The 24,037-nt window shown below is 32.7% G+C and overlaps 1 protein-coding gene and 1 pseudogene across 1 annotated transcript; one reads left to right on the top strand and one right to left on the bottom strand.

Moving 5' to 3' along the window:
• Positions 1 to 5,182: 5,182 nt before the first annotated feature.
• On the top strand, positions 5,183 to 10,786 carry LOC110692833 (annotated as a pseudogene).
• A 120-nt stretch (positions 10,787 to 10,906) lies between these two features.
• On the bottom strand, positions 10,907 to 19,769 carry LOC110692834 (protein BREVIS RADIX-like). The gene is made up of 6 exons (XM_021869918.1): positions 19,104 to 19,769; positions 16,291 to 16,465; positions 12,231 to 12,631; positions 11,954 to 12,083; positions 11,528 to 11,862; positions 10,907 to 11,373 (listed from the first exon to the last, which is right to left on the bottom strand). The coding sequence occupies exons 2-6, from the start codon at positions 16,405 to 16,407 to the stop codon at positions 11,295 to 11,297; spliced, it is 1,062 nt and encodes a 353-aa protein (XP_021725610.1). The 5' UTR covers positions 16,408 to 16,465; positions 19,104 to 19,769; the 3' UTR covers positions 10,907 to 11,294.
• Between the last annotated feature and the right edge of the window lie 4,268 nt (positions 19,770 to 24,037).

Genomic DNA, 24,037 nt, shown 5'->3' with positions numbered 1-24,037 from the left:
GGTGGCCCGGATCTGTGGGTGCCCTAACCCAAATCCATTGACCTCTCCAGTCCTTGTCTGAAGAGTCGTTTGGCCACATGGTTAGGTATTGGGGCCGGGACTCAATCCGGTACCACCCAGAACCATGGCTTCCGTGCCCACTTTGAATATTTGCACTAGCCGATGGAGCTTTTTGAAGCAGTGCAGGTTCGGCACGTACTTGAAGAACTTGCAGACCCATAAGTATGTCATCACCCTTCGGATGCTGGTGGGAGTTAACTGACATAGAGAGATGTTGTAATGGATCAGCAAGTCTCGGGACGAATACGTCCAAAGGGAACCTCAGCCCGTACTGAAGCTGTCTTGTGTACACCCCCACATACCCCAGGGGTGGACGATGGATTCTATCGGATGCCGAGGGCATTCGGCACCAATACCCATCAGCTTCAAAAATGCCGTAATGCAACTCAATTTGCTCGGCAAATCGATATTGATCGGCATTCTCCACCCACCATGGGTAGGGGCGGTTCTTTATCATGGCCGAAGCAACTTCGGCATTCTCCCATTCTGAAAACCCGGGGAGGATATCCCAAAGGACAGCGGGAACTTCATCATCCCGTCCAGAAGCGCTTGGCTCCTCCGTTCTCTGAGGAGGAGCCGAGGAAAGGGGAGTCGCCCTAATCCCTTCAGCAGGGTCAGACTCTGGCCTTTGTCCATTCCAGGTCCCAATCCTGTTCCTAGGATCGGGAATCGGCCTTGCTCTTCTTGGAGCACGGGCTCTACCTCTAACTCCTCTTGCCATTGATTATTTCGAAGAAAAAAGTCGAAAGAAAAGGGGAAGGAGTTCGAATTCGAAGAAAAATAAACTGAAATCAAAGGAATTTACCTTAATCTGAAGCGAAAGTTGCCGATTTACGAGTTCGTAGTGGCAAGTCTCAGTTTCTAAGCTTAATGCTCGGGGAATTTGCGAAGTTTTGATGCGGGTTCTTGGTTTCTCTCTCGAGAATTCTGGGTTTGTGTTGGTGAATAAGTGAGGAGAGATGACGCGCCTCTGTTTATATCTCCAGGTATGGGATACGAGGAGTCTGCGTTTTAATTTCTCTTAAATACTCCACTAAGTAACCGTTAAACACATGATCTTGTGATTAAACTGCCCATTATCCGTCCAACTTCCACAATCATTAACCGTTGTTATCTCATTAATTACGGTTTAAATTCAAATTTTTGGATTAATTAAATCATTTACTTCCCTCCTTTTCTGAATTAAATCAAACCCGACCCGTCATCCTTCCAAATCGGGTCTGGGGGGCAAGTTGTTTGGGTCCAATTTAGTCCAATTGGGCCTAAGCACTAAATGATCCAATTAAAAGCCCAAGGTCAAGGTTCAACTCTCCAATTGTGCTAAAGTCAAAGGTCAGCCCACAAAGCAAGCCAATTGGGCTAAGGCCCAACCTCTCCATGTATGATGAGGTATAAAAGCCATCATATTGATACATTCAAAGGGAGATTCATTCTGATTCATTGATAGATTCATATGTTCATTCATATATTCTGATATATTCCATAAAAGCCTCAAGCAACAAACTCTCTTGCATAGTGTCTTCTTCTTACACATTGTACTGACTTTAGCATCGGAGGGGCCTTCCTCGGCAACACCCCCGAGGCTAGTTTACGTGTGTTTACTGTGCAGGAAACCTTCGGCCCAACATAACTTGGACCGAATCCAGCCTTCTCCATTTCAGCGGACCTTCGGCAAGGTCCCATTGTTTTCACCCGAAACAACTAATACGTCCAATAATTTGCTATATGAAGTTTTCAATACAATATTTAAAAAGAACAATTTTTAGTTAATTTATAAACTCCTTGGGTTCATGGGTTGTCCACACTCTCATCCTGTTCTCCTACACACATTTAGTGAAGGCCAAATCGGGCTTTCCCCTTGTAAGTAACAAGCAAACGACCATAATCGTGCTAGTGAACTACGTATTACTCCCTTCATCCCGTTTATATATACACTTATACAGTATATACTAAAAACAATGATATGGTTTAAGAAACAAACGGATCGAAGGGGATACCCGACTACCGCCTCATGTACCTCATCCTCTAGCAATCTTAGCTACATGTAAACATTTGTTTTTACAGGTTTTAAACATTGTCATATTGAAATTCTGGTCATGCAAGAATTTGTATTGCTTTTCAAACTTTATGTTGGTATTGATAAATTGTTATAGGCCTTATAACTAAAGTGGATACACTTATATTATTAGATGAAGACTTGAAAATGAAGAGTGGAGAAATTTATGCCATATTAATTATTGTTACAAAATTAAATTAAGCTAGGCTAATATTTGCCAATCAAGCTAAGCAATACATACGTGATAAACCGCATATTTGAACTTTTGAAGTGGATAAGAGTACAGTTCGGCGGTAGTCTGTAGATTGTGTGCAAAAATTATTCTTGTAATAACGACAAAAATGCGTTTACACTTTACATACATCTAAATTCAATAATTGTGGTAATATTCTTTGAATGTACGTAATGTTATAAATAAATGAAATTAATTGAAAGAATAAAGGTATTAAGCTAATATATACTCTTATAAATTGAAAGTAACTTTTCGTTGATATTTTAGTTGAAATTTATAATTGCATTGATATTTTTAGAATCGTGTATGATTGAGTAATCTTATAATTAAATGGCACAATGCAGATTGAAGGGTCAAGCTCGTTATGTTGTACTCTTGTAGATGGTTGTGTGAAAAATCAGATAGATTGTCATGGAAAAAATCCGATACTTCATATTGTATATATAATAATGATAAAACACGTGTACATAACAATAATTAAACATAAATTGTTTGATTATAAAACGAATAGGTGGTTTCGCCTTACATAAAGTACAACAGTTGCACAAGATATTTTATGACAACAACGTTGATATTGTATTATGAATCGAAAATGAAAGAATAATAATAATCATAATTAATAAGAAAGGATGGATGGTTCGTTGATAGTATTGTTAAGAAAATGTTTAGTACTCCGTAATGAAATAGTTGTAGTGGTATTAAATTAGAGAGGAGCAAGAACACGAGTACTACGTTGTCAATAATTAATTAGTTGGTGGATCTCCATCTGTCTCGCACTATCAGCCTATCAGAAGACAAATAAAGTGCACTATCTGCGCCTTCTATTCAAAGTTGACAATTTTCATCCACGCATTCTTATTCCATCAACAACATTCAACACTATTTTTGCTTTTCATAATGTTGTATTTGTATGTATTATTCAACAAAAGTTCTATTAATGATTTTAGTATATTTTACTTTTGATTTTGTGATACTTAAGCAGGTTTCAATAATCCTTATGCAATGGGAATATAAGGTTTTGAAACTTGCTTGTTATAACGTGAAACACGCAATCTCTTTTAATGATAACTAATTATGTGAGTACAAAGTATATGCTAGTTAATTAAGTATCTTCTTCTTACTTTCATAGATTGATGACAATAATATGATCTGACATGCATGCATATTGCGTAGCCATGTAGAATATTATAGATTACTCTAGAGGCCGGAATGCCGGATACACTTTTTTGAGCTCTTCTTTTGATTTTGTATGGACTACGGAGTATATAGTATCGTGGTTTTCTATTTTTTGGGTTTTTATTTTTTAAAATTATATGATATAATGAATAAAAAAAATAGTTAAACATATTAACATTATGATAATTTTGAAAACTGATAATGGAAAAGAAAAGAAGAAATGTTTTTTTTTTTTTTGTTAAAAACTAATAACGATGACAAATAAGCCCTAATTACTTGAAAAAACTAGACCATACATGTTAGTTGTACTTGTAATGGTTTACAAACATAGCAATTTAAGACTGCTTTTATTTGTTTGTATAGCATTATTTTGGATCTAGATTTTTGGGGGGTCAGATCTTTAATGATGAAGAAAACATACAGACAAATTAATAAAAACAATACAAGACTGCTTTGTGTATAAACAATTATTTTTATTCTAATTTTTGGTGGCCATGAATGTTGAAGGAAACAAATCTTTAAAAACAGAAAACGACATTGTACAACTAGATTGTATAACCATATTATGTTGCTTATTCTTGAACTTTAATCATATAAAATAATGCACCTTGTTAGTGCTTATAATCTTTAAATTATTACAACCCTAACTATAATTTGTGAGATAAATATTTGTGGATATCATCATTCAAATTTTAAATTACCTCATGTTCTTTTCACGTATATTACTAATTTACAACAAATAATATTTTATTAAACAAAAAAAAAAGGTAGTATGCACCACATTGTTATTTTGATGAAAGCTCAATGTAGTGTTAGGGTGAAGTACGTACTCATCATAATTAATTAGGTACCTAATGTAGAATCATGCTAAACTTAAGGCGCCCAAATTAAAATGGATCTGATCTCATATAAGTGAAGGTAAAAGAGTGATTTTTCTTAGCCAAAACGAAATTAAAGCAATATAGAGTAGGAACTTTATTTAAATAACTAACTTAAAAAAAATTCGCAATATGAAGAATTTTTAAAAGCAGGTATTATAATAATTATGTCGGGCCATAAATTACTTATGACTGTAATGAGTGCACGTTTCCCTTAAATTCATAATACACCGTGGGGGAGTAGTAGACAATACGAATTCTAGTACTCTAGCCAAACCTTCTAGGAATCTAGCTTAGGTACAATGGGAAATCAATGAAATTCTTAACTAAAGTGAAAGAAAACATGAATGTCGACCAACTAATTCGTCTAATTAAGCACAAATAAGCTAGAATAATGTATACATCTTTTTGTACTAGTAACAAGAATTGTAAATTTGTAACCTACGGGGTACGAAATATGTGATTGAGATGTTATAGAGATTATCAACCACAAAATAGCAAATCGTGAAAACATTAGCTTTTTCCACTTTAATTTTATTTCATAATGAGAGTGACTCCATTGGTTCGTTGTATATTTGTATGCTTGTATCTTATTATATATGATATGCCCGACAACAAATTTGTATAAATAATGTCAATGTATATTATTAAGTGACCCACTAAAAATAGAGTTGTAACAAAGGAGGACCTTTAAAAAGAAAGTTCCTAGCTAGTATAATTATATATATTATTGGTTCAATTTCATAATATAACGAACCATATAAGCTAGCCAAGCTAGAGATGGATGGTGGTGGTGATCAAGTCATTGTGTTCATGGCCGAGGGTCATAGCAACAGCGGTCAATCCGTAGACTCGGAGTATGCCAATGGCAACTCTACCAATGTTGATCGACGTGGTGACAAGAAAAAACCCCCCGCCCTACAATCAACTAATACTCTTAGAAAGAGAGCCACCCTACGTCGCCTTAGCTTTTCTAAACCTAAATCTCGAAATGTTGAGTTTAACCTCCCTCCCAAAATAAATGTCATCGACGAGTTTGATAGAGATCAAACGACTATTTGGGAGGAAGAGATAAGTAATAATTGTAATAATGGGGGTAATAGTGGTACAGACTTCTCCTCCTACTCGACTTCTGAGGAGGAGGAGGAGGAGGAGGAAGAGAGGAGGAGGAAAGCGATGGTAAAAAATATCACAAAGCTAAAAAAAAGAAGAGAAAAATTAAGTGGAGGAGAGTAGGGGAATGGTCAATATTTTTTGTTATATTGACTTGTTTGATCCTTTCTTTCACGGTGAAGACCCTTAGGGACTACCCTATAATGGGTCTAAGGCCGTGGCAATGGTGCCTAATGGTGATGGTAGTGTTTAGTGGCCGGCTTTGCTCGGGGTGGCTAGTGAGCTTCTTGGTGTTTTTGATAGAGAGGAATTTCATGTTAAGAGAAAAGGTGTTGTACTTTGTGTATGGTTTAAGGAAGAGTATACAAAGTTGTATTTGGTTAGCACTTGTGTTATTAGCTTGGACTTGTATGTTTGATGCTCAAGTGCACCAAAATAACAAGGTGGTTAAGAGGGTGTCACAATTGTTAGTCGCGGTTCTAGTTGGTGCAATCATATGGTTGGTTAAGATTGTGTTGGTTAAGACCCTAGCTTCCTCTTTTCATGTGCGGACTTACTTTGATCGTATGAAGGAAAGCGTTTTTCATCACTACATACTTGACGCACTCTCAGGTTCTTAATTGTTTCTTGCCAATTTTTATTTATATGCATCTTATATTTTCTTACAAAAATGTTTTCCTTGTACTCCATCCGATTCTTTTATTCAATTTTCCAACTTTATTTGAATTTATTATCTTATAAAAGGATTTCAAATAGGAAGAATTAAAAGGATTAGAGAAAGTGTGTACTCTAAAATTAATATTTTTAAATTAGTTAATTGATCAATTAAAAAAAAGAGACATTTTGTTTAATAATTATGGAGTTACACTACAATATCATATTGTCATATGTATTGGGGGGGGGGGGAAATCAAATTTTCTAATCTTGCACTTAAGATGTACTAAGAAAAACTACAAGTGTCCCTAATTATGTTGTAATCCCTAATTTTCTGTTTAAAAACAAATTAAAAAAATAAATAAAATCAGATTTTGATCTTAGATGAGGAAAGTACCAAGTTTTTTAAAAAAAATCATGGTCTAGTTTAGTAAACAATAATATGATGCAATTTTTTTCTTTCAATACATACAAGAATCTACTAAATACTTTGTATGTTGTAAGATTTAAGATAATGACACCAAAAAATGATGTTTCTTAATAAGTTAAATTAATGTTTCGTAGATCGATAGAAGAGTATCTTCAGAAAGTGACAAATCTGAGTTTAAGTAGATAATATGCTTCTTAATATGCATTGATTAATTAAGCAGCATTATTAAAGCATTCAAAATTGGGAAAGAATGCTTAAAAAAAGATGATACGAGTAACACGTTATAATCGATTGCTCACAACTTTTACACTACTTTTTGACCTGAAATAAGCCAACTAGCCTAGTGTTTGAATGCTCCTCAACCAACCAATTAATAAACAAAGTGAAAAATCTAAGCCAACCATATAAATTATATATACTCATGTACTTATTAATGTGATATGAAAAGGTAGAATTATTTGATTTGATACCTAATTTGTTTTAATAAGAATCACATTCTTACAAATTCAGAACTTTATGACTTATTTCTTATTATTCTTCTTATTATTTTTTAGATTTACTTCATGAAATTCGTTAGTACCTTTGACCTTAATTAATTTGTGTTTTTATATTGCTTTATTGTACCTTGACTTCCATCATTTACATTCATCAATTTGACTGTATTTTTTCTACTGTACTTTGACTTTGACTTTGACTTGCATGATTTTTAGATAAGAAATATGAAGTAACTAAAAATGAGAATATTTTTTTAATGTAAAAACCACAATAGATTCTACTTCTGTCATATCTACTTTAATTATATATAGGGAAGTTTTGGGAGACAATACTTACATAATGGATGTCATTTTATTTTATTTTTGGAAAAATAGTGATAAAGATAGAGCATTTTTACGTAAAATATAAGAACGCACAGATAAGTTTACGTAAAAAAAAACAAAAAGATAAGATTACGTAAAAAAAACAAAAAGGAATGGTGAAAATAAATACTACGTGCATATTTTAGAAAGCAACCCGTTATTGTACTTTAAACCACTCGCATGACATATATATATATACATAAAAAATGTGGTCTATTATTTAAAAAACCGACAAATAATTTCAGTGGCTATGGATGATTTTGCAAGTACAAAGATGAACTGCATGGCTGGTTGAGTAATTTAAATTCGTCGGTGTTGTGCTTTGTATGTGCTACATAATGGTGTAAATACAAAGTCCACTATTAGGCGTATAAGTTGTTACAGGTAAGATGCTAGGTCCTACTTATTAGGACAAATTGGTATGTCGCAGTTCCCACTTACTGAGACATATTGACGCTTTCGGCATTTCTCCTGGATACGAAAATGACATATCCACATGAACACATCCTTATTGTTCTAGCTAGTTTTAACTAACTGTCGGGTTGATAGCGGATCTTGGCCGAAAATTTAGGAGGAGATAAAACTCGAATGTATAATATCTTGCTTAATAATAAAACAAATAAAATCAATTATTATGCTACAACATTATTTTATACGTCCACATGTGACATGTTAGGACTTAGGATATATTGTATAGCAGTGTAGATGATAAGGAGTAAGGAGTATGTTTATTTCAATCTGATTATGAAACACATAACAATTTACAGGTAAAAGAGGAGCATTTGAGTTTAATAACTAATTAAATAAAATAATTATTTGAGGTCGAGTCCTAGTTCAAGATCCGCATTTGGTTACACAACAACTTACATCGTGGGACATAACTGTGTGACATGTGACATGGGTAGATGGACAATTTACTAATTTAGTAATTAGTTTGAGGCCCTTACTTTGCATGTAACATGAAATTAAATTACATTATATGTTAGTAGTATAATTGACTTAAGGCTTATTCTCATACGATTATTTTCAGTTCAGTTCAGCTTTAATAAGTTCAATTCAGTTCAACCAGCTCCTAATTTCCTTCTCTTATAAAATATTCAGTTCAGTTCAGTTCAGTTCAGCTGAGTTCAATCATTGAGAACAACAGCCTTTAAATGTTAGTTAAATATGAATATGAATTATTATTGATATAATTTAGGTCCACCAATGGATGAATTACTTTGGGAACAACACAAACCAATGCAAGGGTCAAAATCTTTGCCAACAAAATGGAAGGATGCTAAGGAAATGATGAGATCAAAGAAATATGGATCAAGGAAATTGGACATGGAGAAGCTTAAGGAGCTGAGCAAGGAGAGTCCGGCGTCGATTTGGAGTTTGAAGAGGTTGATGAACTTCATTAGATCTTCTAGTTTGTCTACGATTTCGAAAACAGTTGATGAATTTGGGAAAGCTGAATCTGAGATTACTAGTGAATGGGAAGCTAGAACTACTGCTAAACGCATCTTTAGAAACGTTGCAAAACGCGGTGCCAAGTAAGTCTTAAGTTTTATATATTCTACCCTCGTTTCATTAAAAATAATGTCACGTACTATTATTAAATGGACTCGCAAAAGTACAATGATATAGATAGAATTCATTCACGTGTTAAAAATTTGTTTTTTAGTTTCCCTTGTTTAGTATAATAATTATAATGATTACAAATTTAATTTGGAAGGTACATTGAGGAGGAGGATTTAGCAAGGTTTTTAAAGAGGAATGAGATTCATGCTATATTCCCTCTTTTCGAAGGAGCACTTGAGACAGGAAGAATCACCAAGTCTTCTTTTAGAAATTGGGTGGTAAGTTTATGATATATTCCTATTTTTACACAACTGTAAGCTTATTCAAATAATTTAAGACGCCGAAAAGGTTAGATTGTTGTTCATTTTCTGACAATTACCTACATGACTATGGTTGAAAGGTACGAGCTTATTTTGAAAGAAAGGCTCTAGCACATTCACTGAACGACACGAAAACAGCAGTGCAGCAGCTTCACAAGATGGCATCAGCAATTGTTACTGTAGTAATCTTTGTGGTGTTTCTCTTGCTGATGGGATTAGCAACACCAAAAGTAGTTGCGTTTGTCATCACACAAATGGTAGTCCTTGGTGTTATCTTTCATAACACTTGCAAAACCATCTTCGATTGCATCATTTTCGTGTTTGTTATGCACCCTTTCGACATAGGAGATCGTTGCAAAGTCGATGGTGTTCAGGTATACTAATTCCTTTGATGTTGCCGGTCTCTTTTTGATAGAGTATAAAACATATTCCTGGGCCTCAACCATTAGCTTAAGCTTTTGGTTGAGTTGGTCCACTAACATAGAACCAGGATTATGTTTCATACTCTATCACTTTTGTATGCTAATTTTAGTCGCGATTTATTGAGATTATGTTCCTATGTGATTGAAGATGATTGTAGAAGAGATGAACATATTAACCACAGTTTTCCTGAGGTATGACATGGAGAAGATCTACTATCCGAATTCAGCTCTTTTAAGCAAGCCAATCAGTAACTTCTACAGAAGTCCAGAAATGTGGGATACAATTCCTTTTACCATAGATGCTTCTACTCCTATTGAATCCATCAACGCGCTCAAGAAGGCAACACAAAGGTAAGGCTGCTCTTCTAAGGACTATATATAGTCCTAGAGTTTCGAAAATTATGCTATCAGTAATAAGACTAATATCGGTGTATTTGATGTGCAGTTACATTGACAGCAAGCCAAATCATTGGAATTCAAAACATAGTTTCATAGTAAAAGATATAGAAGACTTGAACACAATGAAGATGGCCTTATGTGTGCAACACACTATTAACCACCAAAACATTGGTGAACGAAACCTTCGTTTAACTGATCTTATATTGGAGCTTAAGAAGAACTTTGAAAACCTTGGTATCAAATATCACCTTCTTCCACAAGAGGTCCACCTTACTCAGTTCAACATCAACAATTCGCCGAAGCCTACACCATCTTAGTATCCCATGTTATAATGGTGTGTTGTGTATATTCATTTCCATGTTTTGAATACTTACAAAAGTGGTTTACATTTGCTTTGGTACTTGTTCGGGCTTTACTTGTGTCATACACGGGTATGTGTTCAAGTGTCACATAGACTTGGTTACTTTATGAAAATTATCAATGTTTTTTTGGCCGAAAATAGTGTCAAGTTTCCATACCTTAATTAGCTTAGTACTTGAAGTGAAATGAAGATGTAGTTCGAGTAATACTAAGATGCTTATATGATCGATCTATCTATGTTTTCTAAAATCTACAAAAGAAACACACATTCACTGTTGTGTGGCTTTGATTTCATTGTTTGTACAAAAGAATATCTGATATTGTTGGTACTTCAAGGTTTGATCAAGGTATTTGGAACATAATTAAGCCGAATTACCAAAATCGGATAAAAAGAATGAACGAATTTTCAGAAACTGAAGGTGTGTCAGGGGAAAGAAATACAGATGAAAAATGATAAGAAAAAAAAAAGGAGGGCATTATAAAACATCATAATAGCCCCAATTACTAGTATTCTTAACTCCTAAGCTAATGAAAAACAGCCCCAACAACTGGGAGGGACATTACAGAGAAGATATATATCAAGTTCAACTGCTGTAAAATATGTAATATGAACATGCTTCTCTGTATGTTCTGAAATGTGGCTGAAGATTCATATCTTAGTACGAGTATTTTCTGATCCGCGAAACTCAGGCTGAAGTTGCACTCTATGCAATGTCTAGCCTTCTTTGCCTCAACACTTTAAAGGAGGGGGGAAAAATTTAAGGGAAAATTAAGTTAAAGGTACTGAGTTTGTATCCTCTCTCTATTCTGCTCCCACCACATCTTTGCATGCACTTCACCAAATTTCTCACGGCTGCATAAGCATATGTCAAAGTTAGAGATCGCGTAGACCCAAGAACATTGAGTATTAAAGTAATGAAGCTAGATTAGTCTGCATTTTTTTAAGAACATAAACTAGACAAGTATTTGAGAATAATGGAAGGCTAAAGATCACAATTATTAGTTACCTGAATCTAACACGACGTAGTTCTCTAGTGCCATCCGCTAGCTGTCTGATGGTAATATACACCCCTGGCTCATCTTGCTCAACCCACTCCGTTTCAAGTTCACTGGCGTTGCTAACTGAGACATCATCTCGAGATGAGGTGGTTGTCCGTGATGGATCCATGTGCTGAGCACCCATGCCATAAGCACTTGATCCTGCATTATAACCATGGTCTGAAGGCTCGGGTGGGAAAAATGATTTACTGGAAGGTTGGTAGTAATTTCTCGGTATCCACTCCTTGTTAGTCATAGGACTCTCCATCACTGATCCAACTCTGGTGTAAGTGGAATCTCTGGCCTGTAATTAATTCAATAAAGCATTAGTAACAGCAAAATGACAGTCCATTTCAGAATAGCAAACAATTGATAGATATTTGATGGAAGAGTACCTCATCATCTGATCTTGCTGGAGTCTGAAGAGCTTGTCTATTGAATCTTTGAACGTTGTAAAGCTCCATGATTCTGTCGTAATTCTCACCCCACCATCTTTGAGCTTGCCATTTGTTAAACATGTCGCGACTTTAATAAGAAAATACACAATGTTAGTTCACACTGCTGGTAATAACCACTTTGAACAAAACTTGTTGAAACAGGACTATTTGTTTTATCTTTTGACATCATCAATCTTGAATAAGATTTAGTTTATAGATTGATCTAAGTTCATACCTGAATCGAATTCGCTTCAAATCATTCCCTCCATTAGGAAGAGAAACAAATGTAATATGCACCCCTGGCTCCACCTGTGCCATCCATTCTTTAGGTTCATCCTCATCCTCTATTACCAAATCACTAGCAGCAATAGAATCTCTTCCTCCAGGAGTTCTGTCGCCGCCATATCCACCAGCAAACCTCGAATGTGATCTTACACCACGATGATGCATGCTGCTAGTATAATCCCATGCAGGCGTTGAACTTGAGCTTCCAGGTTGCATGTAAGAGTACCGCCCCCCTTCAGAAGCACTATCATACTCCACGTATGACCTCTCGCCTTTCTTAAAATCACCGGAACTTGTGCAGGGCTTGCATTGTTTATAAGCACCAGAAAACTTCAACGCCATATCCTTTATCTGCAAGTCATTGTAATCAAAGTTAGAGCCAAAACTCAAGGCATGAAACAGACTCATGGAATCTGTTCTTTTGGTGTCTTTCAAAAGCATGGATGCTATTATAAAAATTGGTGTCACGTAGAGAAAGACCGCCTCTTTAAAATCATGTTTACATAAACAAAATAAAACAACAAATAGACAGCAATCATGCTACAGACAAGGAGGTTGAAAAGCCCTGAGGAGTGAGGATTCAAAGAAAAACCTTGTATCGACAAAAGCCAACATCAGCAACATATCAAGTACAAAACAAGGAACAAAGTTTTGGACAAAACATATTCCAATCATTATTGGGTTTAGACCAAGACATTTCAATGAAATTTTGTACATATGATTTAAGTTTCTTGTTATAATTTTGCTAAAATTTCATGTATTTCAAAGATATATTATCTAGTATCGTTACTGGAGCACCAATGTACAGTTCTGTTCTTTCTGGTTTTGTACATCAGATTTTGGCAGCTCAAAATGAAATCTCCTTCATGAGGTCTGACTCTAATCAAAATTCTTCCATCCCATCCCATCTTTCGAGCTGTTACTAGCTCCACCGCGTTTACAAAAAAGTTTATAGAAATAGGGTAATTTGTGTACACAAAGCCAACAAGGCTATAGTAAGCTAATCTTGGTATGAACATTACACAACATTTAGTACATCAAAACATTAAAATTAGTAGATAAATTAGCAAAATATTGCTCCTAAAGAGCTGTGCTCATCTATTCAAGAGACGGAAAATGTTAAGTCCACGAAGTGGGTAGATTACCCAACTCATACAGAAAACATTGAACAGTAGCTCGAGGCTTACTGGTGGATTTAACTCAGCCATACTAATGACTATCCTATTGTTTATGTTATGCAGGTAGATTACCCATTGGCTAAACGTAGCAAGTCGGGTCAAATACAGATTTACAGCAATACGCCCATACTCGATATTGGTTAAGGATCATTATAATTTATTTTAACAAGTTGATGCATGAGGCAAATATACCAGTACATGTAGATGAAATTCAGCCAAAGGGTAATTTGTACACTCTCTTAAAAACTTTTACTAGCTAATTTAAATCTACCCTTGATTCAGTAAATTAACAAGAAATTGTTTCAGACTTTCTGTATTGGTATAAGAGCCTAGCAACAGTGTTATAGCTGCAATGTAACACAGAAGTACAGAACTATACACTGCAGTCTTCATACATGATTAAGGCTGCAATGCTGAAGGCTCAAGGTTTAAGATTATACTAGTACTTGTATGAATTTGTAAATTAATATACTTTCCAACAACTATAATTTTATAACAAAATATTGAAAAGGAATTAAATAGGAACAAAAATAACAAAATAAAAATGTGCTCAAGAAATTAAGGAAACACTTTTAATTTTTCCTGATTTTTTTCTTCTCCTTTTTTAGTCCACTATTAATCCGTATGTAGTAGCAATGAAAAATTAATGTAAATGCGACCATACCAAATTTCCTTTCCCTTTATTTCAATATATATACACTCAATAGTATTATGATAATTTGTTACATAAATGGTGGACAAGAATTCTATAGTGGGTCATATTATAAGACACTTGCAAATCTTTAATCAATTTGGCCTTACTTTTCTACGGATTTTTACAGCTATGTTTGGTACAACAAGACCAATTTATATTTTTAGACAACCTAGCAAGAATTTCAGTTGATATTAAATGATTTTATCATGAACTAACAAGTAATGTAATTATGGTATAATACATGAAGATAAAAGAAAGATAATTTATATACTTTGATCAAAACCACTACTGCCCTCTATAATTGATCAAAACACTATGTATAAAATATTCGAAATCATATAAGCTAAGCCTTAAAAAGGATTCAATTTGAACTTCCAAGCTCTTAAGCAAAGAATTTGACTCTTGTTATCCCAAAATGTGAATCTATTATAAAAGGGTTACAAATTTACAATGTGGATAATTCATTTGTTTGTTCAAGAAGATTTGATAGGAGTGCCATTACCACATTTGTAACGCCTTTTAATTTAAATTTTTATTAGTATAACAGCAAGTTTTCAGTTTTTGTTTTATGATTTAATTATTCATTTTAATTGAGTTGATTTTGAAAAGTGAATTAGAAAAATGAACACTTTTTGTTTTTTATTTCTAAATACCTTAAAACAAAATCCGTTAACAAACAAGCCATTCTTTACACATGGAGTAGGTTAAAAGAGAACGCCTAAAGTGACAAACGCAACCCTCTTTCATGTACACAGGGAGTAGCTTAAAGGGCTAAAATATATTTAGTGTAGCAATTCTGAACATCAACCACATTCATTAAAACCCAAAGACAAAAGAAGGGGTCGTGATCTATGATAAAATAGCATTAGATGTTCATGTAACAAATTAAAATAAATAGGGGGTTGAGAGTGACTAGACAAAACCCATGCTTAATTTATAGAGGTGTAATGTGATTTGTAGCAGGCAGAATTCATATTATAAGGTCTAAGTCTAGGTAGTACCTAGCTAAGATCTAAGCAGCAGAATTCATATTATAAGGTCTTTTTGCAGCCTCTCCATCAATTAATTGTATGGCTGATTTGCTGATAACTTATTACAGTCATCTTAATAATGCTTTTTTTTATTGGACTACTCATATTAATATATTCAGCATTGACCATATATTATAAATTTATTAGTCTGATATTGTTTGCCTATCATATTGTATAGTATGCTCTAGGTGTATAGCTAGACTATGGACTATCAGATACTCTATGATCAATCACCCTTTTCTAACCAGATGCAAAAAATTAAACTCTTTACTTCAGAGTCAACTCTTTTTCTTTTCTTTTCCTTTTTATAATTTTTCTTTTATTGAGATTTTCTACTACCTCCGTTACATATTATTTGCAACAATTAGACATTTTTCCTCTCTACTTTATGTTAAATCGTTGCAAATAATATGTAACAGAGGTAGTATTAATTTAAAGTTACTCTAGTTTATACCATGTAGCAAATGATCACACTAATGTGAAGTAAATTACTGAATTAGTAGTTTACTAGTTTAGTACAGTAATAGTGTAATACGAGTAATTCAAACGATCTTCACCAAGCAAAAAAGGATTTAGTGTCCTCGTAATATGGTATCTAAAACTATAGTAGTAATATTTTGAAATTTTATTCACTTGGATATAAATTTTATTTTGAAAGTATGTTTGTAATGAATTAAAAAAATATTGTAAAAGTAGAAGTACTTATTAACCTATAAAAGAAAATTATAATTATAATTAAAAATAAATAAAGGGGGCATAAGTGTAAAATTCTAGGGAGTAATTAATAAAAAAAAAAAAAAAAAAAAAAAAAAAAAAAAAAAAAGGAAAAATACAAGTTAAAGTTAAATCCCTGCAACATTCTTTGGTCCCCCTGAAATCCTGATGCCCCAAATAGCACGTGACAGTACAAACTAGGGAAACGAGCTTTAAGTAATGGTTTCACAATCAAGGAAAAAGAAGCTGCCAAAAAGCCAAGTATCATATGGAATGGTATTGATCAACTAACAAGCCAACATTTTGTACTGTACTACTACCAAATTACTACCAACAATTGAAGTGAAGAAGAGTACTACTACTCTTTTTCAACTACAACTACATACAACATACCTGTGCTGTGATGCCTTTTACAGATTCCTTTGTATTTGGCGTCGCATTCCCACTTCCACGCCCTCCTCCGTCTTCCCCCTTCTCGTCTGTCTTCGCACACGTTATACATGTTAACATCTTTGCTCGCTAGCTCTTCCTTCTCCTACTCAATTGTCGTTGTTGATTGATGTTACACCTGCATTGTGGTTCACTACGTGCCTTTAGATTTAACTGTCACGTTACTAGTTGAAAGGAACAAGTAAATTGTAACACCGCATATGTATATATATATATATATATAGCATGTAGTAGATAGATATGCTAAGTGTGTCATTTGATAAGAGGTTTGATTAGATGAATCATTACTTTGGTATAAGTGTTTAACACTAGAAGAATAAGAATATCATGGGCTTTTGCCAATTTTACACGTAGAGAAGATGTAGAAGAAGAATGGCCTTTTTAGAAAATTTTGCATCATGAATAAGCTAAGCAAAGGTTCAAACTTGCCAAAAGAGTAAGGAAGGAATCTTTTCCTCTTGAGATTTAAGTATAAAACTTACTCGTCAAAATGAGAATAAATGGGTACTCGTACAAAAATATTTTATTTATATAATCTATTACGAGTAATAAACGTTATTTCATATATATTGACACCTCCATAGAAAAGAAAACAAGATCGTTTCTAGAAATTGATGACAATAGTATCTTTACAAGTAAAATCCAATATTAAGGTGAAAGATAATATCATTCTAGATGTTGATGCAAACTTTAATCCAAATTAAAGAAAAAGATGTGAATAATAATCAGTAAAGATTTTCCGCTGCCTAATTTTGGCACAAAATCAAACATGGTCAATTTAAGAAAAAAGAAGCTTAAAAAGCTCTTATTCAATCTACTCGCAAAATTAAAAAGAACCTTGTAAACATAATTTTCTGGGTCCAAAGGTTAAGTATCATTATCAATTTGGTGGGTCCAATTTATGTTATTTTGCCCTCAAAATATATGTACTCGTATTAAATTAAATAGGTAGACAAATATAATTAATACTATGAATTAATAATATATGTGCTTATTTCCTTCTAATAAATTACAAAGACGAAAGTAGATGAATTGTCAAGGTATAGTTTGGCCCATATTAGGCCATATCAAGTAATAGTGACCCAGTTCATCTTATTACGTAGACAAATTTCACAATGCAACTACTTCTATTATTTTGGGACCGTTTTTAGTACGTTCTTTCAAATCAATTTTTTTCATCAATTCAATTCTTAATCTATAAAAACAAAACCTAAATTCTTCGGTACAGACAATTTTTAAGATTCAAGTCTTGTCCAACGAGAAAAATGTTATCGTTACATTATTTAGTTGAATCACTCTGAAACTCCATAAAAAGACACGTATTATAATTTTAATGACAACTGTCTCGATTTAAATTTAACTCGTATTAAATTTAAGGCTACCCCTTACCCTACATTAACGGGGATCTTTCAACCCCTATGAACACATTATCCTTATTAAGGAGTGTTTTCGCCCTTTGAGTCAATCAAGTCCAAAAGTCTCGAAACAAATAATTTACTACGGAGTACTATATATAGTTTATAAAATAGAAAATTCCACCTAACAATAAAACTCATCATCGCAAACCCCCATTGACAATCAAATGCAGAGTCTTAAACTCGATCGAAATTACTAATTTGATACATACACGACATTACCTGACTCAAAATCGACTCGAAACAAATAAGGGGTGCACGTACAAATTCTCACAATAAAAATGTTGTTCTAGTTCTCAAAATAGTGTATTTCTTTATTCAATTAATTATTTATTTTTCCTTCTAATTCCAAGAATGAGTCAGAGAGAGAATGATGAGTAAGAAAAAAAAGTTAAAGAGAAAAAGAGCAATCTCGGGATCAGAGAGAGATTGTTTGTAGGGAGTTGGGAAAAAAAGCTCAAATTATTTAAAAACAAAACAAAAATGAAGTGCCAATAATTGAAAGAAGAACACTTTTAATTGAAGACTGAAAAAAAAAAAAAAAAAAAAAAAAAAAAATTGGGGTAAGAATTTTAAGAAGTGTGCTTTGAAAGTGGTCCGTTTATCAGTTCTATGTGCATGCTTTAGCCTACACCTTCCCTTATAAAGAAATTTCACTTCCTTTTATTAGTTTTCCCTTCTTTTCCTAAATTTTTCACCCTCTCAACTTTTAAAATTAATAAATTGATTAAATTCTGCAATTTAAATTACATGAAATCATAAATGTATTTATTTATTTATATGTATTAAACAGACAAATTTGCTTTTTATTTTGTGGTATATTAATGTACTCTACCTGTTCTATTGAATAGTTGTCCTCAAACTAGAAGAAAGACATTAGAATCTCCTTTAACTTGTGTTATAAACCATCATTCACTTTATAGCACATTGTAATCCAATTTTTGAAATAAGAGAATAATACTCTACCACTTGACAATTGACATATACACAACATCATCAATACCCGCCAACTCGGCTTCTCACCCTCTCTTAATTGCCTAACTGTTAAGTAATATTATGTCGAAAAATGCAATTAGCTAATTGATACAGTAAAACTAATAAAAAAAGTTTAGTTTTGGGATTAAGTGAAGATTCTTCTCTTAAAGACAAAACTAAAATCCAATCCAATTATTTTTCTCATTCCCCCTTTTATCTTATTCCATCATATGTTAATGTTGTTTCATTGCTTTTTTTTCCTCATTTTCTATAATACAAACAAATCATAGAAAAAAACAAATTACCAACAACATTATTACTTGATGACATAATACTTCAAATAAAATAAAACACAAACAAACTTACCAGCAGCAATAGTAATATTACAAATCACGCCTTTGTTCTTCTTCTTCCAAACAAATTAAAATATACTCCGTAAATTAATCTTGAAAATTCTTCAATTCTTTATTTTCCTGCTTAATTTGGAGCAACAACCATCAAACCAGATCACTGTTTATGAATGACGAAAATGACTTCGCACACGCTACACCCTTTTTTGTCTTCTTTGAAAACGACGTCGGAATTTATTTTGCTACCTCGACGATGAAATGACAATTTTTATTGTACAACCGGTTGTACCCGTATTTTTTTTTATAATTCGAAAAATTATACTAGTAGAAGGAAAATCGGGAAAATATATTATTACTATATTTGGTAAATGATTTCATGTAATCTTGGAAATTGCCCTTTCCGAAAATCTCGTTCAAAAAAATAACAAGGATTTAATGAAAATATGATGATGCGAAGAGTAGTAGGAGGAGAGAGAATGAGGAAGAGGAGAGGAAGCAAAGGAAAGGAAAGAAGAGTAGAAATTGGTTGAAATGAAGGTATTTAAATAAGGAAGATTAACGGCGTTAAATAACGGGAATGTTGGCGTTACTTCTTTAAATTGAAAGAGGATTTTGACGGTAGCCGTTAAAGTTGAGGAGGGTAATTATGTAAATTCATTTTATTTTCCATTTTTATAAAAAAAGAAAAAAGAAAAAAATACCATATTTGTTTAGGGGAATGAAGACAGATGGGCCAGGCCCAGGTTAATAAAGGGAACAAAATGGCCCAGTTTGATCGTTCTGAGGTAGCAGAAGGTCTATATTAACTAGCGTGTGGGGTAAGTTTCCACGTGTCGTTGTTTTATTGGTTGTGATCACCCCTAATGAAATTAGCAAATTACGGCTTTTTTTTTTTTTTTTTTTTAAAAAAATCTGGATTAATTAGACAGGTGATGGAATAAGAACATTCCCATCATTTAATTTTAGTTTAATTTTGTTTTTCTACCTTTTTTATTTAATTTGATTAGAATAATGGAGTATAATCATTTGGGAAGAAAGAGATATAATGTGATCATGATAAATCATGGCATTTGCTTGCAAAGGTTTATCGTTACATTTTTGGTTTAGCAATATAAATAAAATAAGGACCACTAATGTTTAAAATTGATATGTTTGAGATAAATGAAAATGTTGATTCGAAAAATAAAAATGATTTAGGAATTAGGTGGGAGACATTATGATATATAAATACTATTTATCTATGGAGTTAACAATGATTAGTTTAATGTGCAATTTGAAGCACTCAATTATGTACGTAGATAAGATATAAACTAGTTAGATATAATACAATTTGTTATTAATTGTAACAAAAATTGAAGAAAAATTTTATATACTTACTAATATAAACTAGCTAATGTAATACAAAGATTGATTGAAAATACAACAAAAAAAAAAAAAAAAAAAAAAAAGAATTCAATATTGTACATACTAGTATATACCAAATTATTAATAATATCTAGCTATATCATCAAATTGAACTAGAAAAATACCCTAATCAAATTCTATAGCTACACCTTAATTATATGACTTGGATTATTGCTAAATATAATGTAATTTAATAACATTGACCTAACACACAATTAAGCTTGTTATGGGGTTGTTACGAGATTTATTTATAAAATTAGTAGTCAACACCAAACAACAATCATTCCCTTGCATGATATACTAAATATATATGTACCTAAGACATGGCCCTATAGTCAAAGTAGCAATTACTATTTCTAAGAAAGATAACCATTTTTCTTATAATTATCTTGTTTGTATTAGCTCATTCAATTCGATTGACAAATTTCAAACATATATAGTGGTACATATAAAGCTACACTCGAAATCCACACTAGTGTTAAGATAACTCTCTATTTTTTGATCTATTGCAATAGCATATTCTTCATGCGTTATCTACTTATCTCTTACCTTCACCTAATTAGTTTCTCCTTCTTTAATTTGGCTTACCCCTCAATGGCTCAATCGTCTTTTCACAATTCATCTTGCTTGACTATATATATGCTAAGATTCTAATGGTTAATTGTTGCTAGCAATTGTGTATTGTACTATGTATATATTGACATATTGAGAATTATCAGTCGTGTGATAGATTAAGGTATGTATATACCCCGTAGCTACTAGTCACAATGCATAAACTTGTAATGTATGCATTAATATAATGCATGTAGCTCCAATAAATAAAATATAACGAAAAATCCAAATGTAATTTTAAAATCTATCTTCACTTGAGTAATCTTGTACTCCGTATATCTCTTGATCTTAAACTAAGCATAGCGCAGCCTAAGGCAGAAGAGGACCTTCGACCGAGGCCATTTGGGACCAAACCCCCCTCCCTCCCGGTAAATTATTGTAATTAATTAGTTAATGAAATTAAATAACCTACATTTAATTATAAAAAGCCTAAGCTAGGTGTGTACAACTGTACAAGCAAGCACACAAGTTAATTATGGAAAATGTAAATACTGTACCAAAATATGAAATGCAAGAAATCCAAATTATTTCACAAATCAATCAAATTGAAAATTTGGTCAAATATAAATATAATGTCAATTGTCAAGGCACCATGTCCTGTGATGATCTCTAGGCGTAAAATGGTGCATCAAATCAAAGTTTGACAATGCAACAATATGTCAAAATCCCAAATTGAAAGGTTAAGAAGAAGATCTTCATTATTCCTTCGGATAAAAGATTCTCCCCCAACAAATTACCACTAAATAAGCTGGCAAAAGAACCTCGGTTGTTACGTGACCTTGTCCTATTAATGCATGCATATATAGCGATATAAATACGTATAATTTCTGGTATTTGTTTTGTATGTATGTACAATATATTACGGAGTATCTCATTTACTTCGTATATACTCCCTCTGTTTTTAAATACTTGCTCCATTTTTTCATGTGCGGAGTTTTAGGAGAAATTGAATGAAGCAATAACATATGGAGGTAGGGTCTGTCCACATTTACTTAATTTCAGTTCATCTCCTAATTTTCCTCTTTCATAAAATATTCATTTCAGCTCAGTTCAGTTCAGCTCCAATCAGTTCAGTTCAGCTCAGTTCAATAAATATGAACAGGCCCGTAGTGAGGTAGGTAGAAGAATAAAAAATTGTAAAAAATAAAATTAGTGGAGAAAACTGGAGGAGAGAAAACATGAAATTAATAAAATACTCCGTATGATTAATGGTGGGTCCTCTAGGGAAGAAAAATTAATAAAATATTATAAAAGTCTTTTCAAATAAGAAAATGGATCAAGTATTTAAAAACGGTCGAAAAAGGAAAGTATAGCAAGTATTTAAAAACGGATGGAATATTGTGTATCTTTTCCGTCTCATTTTAATTGTCACAAATTATATTTTAAAACATTTTAATTTTAATTATGTAAAACAAACCAATTTTATAATAAGGGCATGTTCTCTTTAGCTTAATTCCAGTTCAGTTTAGTTCAGCATTTCATCTTAACTCCAATCAGTTCAGTTCAACTTCTATTTTCTCTTTTTAATAAACAATTCATTTCATCTTTATTCAGTTCAGTTCAATTGAGTTCAGTTCAATAAATCAGAATAGACCCTAAGAGTATTTTGTAGGTCGTAAACACTTTAAAAGTGAGGGAGAAGCTGTAAGGAAACCCCAGACCACCTCCATAATGTATCCAATGAGAATTAAACCACCAACTTCAAAATTCAAAAGTACAATATTTTCCATTAGGTTGACTGGTTGAGTTTAGCATGGTAATATGATAAGATAGTGCTACATATTTATAGTCCTTTTTTAAAAAAAAAAAAATATACTCGTATCACTTTGACTTTTGCACTATTACATAATGTTTAACTTATTTTTTAGTACGATGTATTATAATTTTTTTAAGAGAATAAATATTGCTACTCGGTATAAATATGCCAATAATTAAACTGATAGCATTAAAAAAAATGCTATTAATACGAGTAAGGTAAAATCCAAAATAGTTACAGTCCCAGTGTCCCACAGACATATACGAAGTATGTGGTTTATTTTGGAGGAATTTTTTTACAAAAATAGTTTAGGAGAAAATTACAGATTTACAGTAGTCATATAATTAAAACTGACGGCTGTGACGGGTGACTTAACATTACAAATGATAGACATACAGTTGTCCACATTTACTGCAGCAGTCGCTCAGGAAGATGTAATGTGTTACTGTCTCTGGTCGGTATTTGTCACCTTATTTATTTCTATAATTTCTACAGTTTATTATTTTAGTTACAATTATCATCGGTCTTTTTTTGTTTTTGTTTTTTTTTTTTTTTTTAAAAAAAAAAATATAAAGAAATTGCACCTGGATACATCAGTAATTCAGTACGGAGTATATGGGACGTTACATGCAAGAATAGTAAAAGCACGTCATCTGTATTTTATAGGTACAACTGTACAATCACATATTCAGTGTCTCAGTTTTCCTTTATTTTTTCAAATTAAAGATTGAGATTAATGAGATAATTAAAAATTTACGGGGATGACCTATTACGAGCAAGTTATAATGAGTATTCTTTTATTAGATTAAAGATTTAGATTAATGAGATAAATTTATAAGGATGACTTGTGTTTTTTGTGGCAGAGATTTGGGTTGAATATGGTTACTATGAAGTTTGATTGTCACATAGATTGATGAAAAAGCCCAAATTAAAGCAACTTAGTGAAAACGAGCTTATTTGGTGGAATAAGCCTTTTAAATTAATTAGCTAATCACCAAACATTTAAATTAGTTTGTTTTAACGGTCAATCAACTAATATTGATTAGTAAACTAACAGTGCCCCAATAATCTTTTACCCAAACTCCCCCAAAATGAGTTGACAAGGCTATAGTCGTTTTTATTTTTTTAGAGATCTACAAGGGTGGGACAAGAATTGATTTTAGGATTTCCTGGAACAG

The sequence above is a fragment of the Chenopodium quinoa genome, unplaced genomic scaffold (assembly GCF_001683475.1).
Source record: "Chenopodium quinoa cultivar QQ74 unplaced genomic scaffold, ASM168347v1, whole genome shotgun sequence".
Taxonomy (NCBI): domain Eukaryota; kingdom Viridiplantae; phylum Streptophyta; class Magnoliopsida; order Caryophyllales; family Amaranthaceae; genus Chenopodium; species Chenopodium quinoa.
This window is presented reverse-complemented; position numbering and strand designations above follow the sequence as displayed.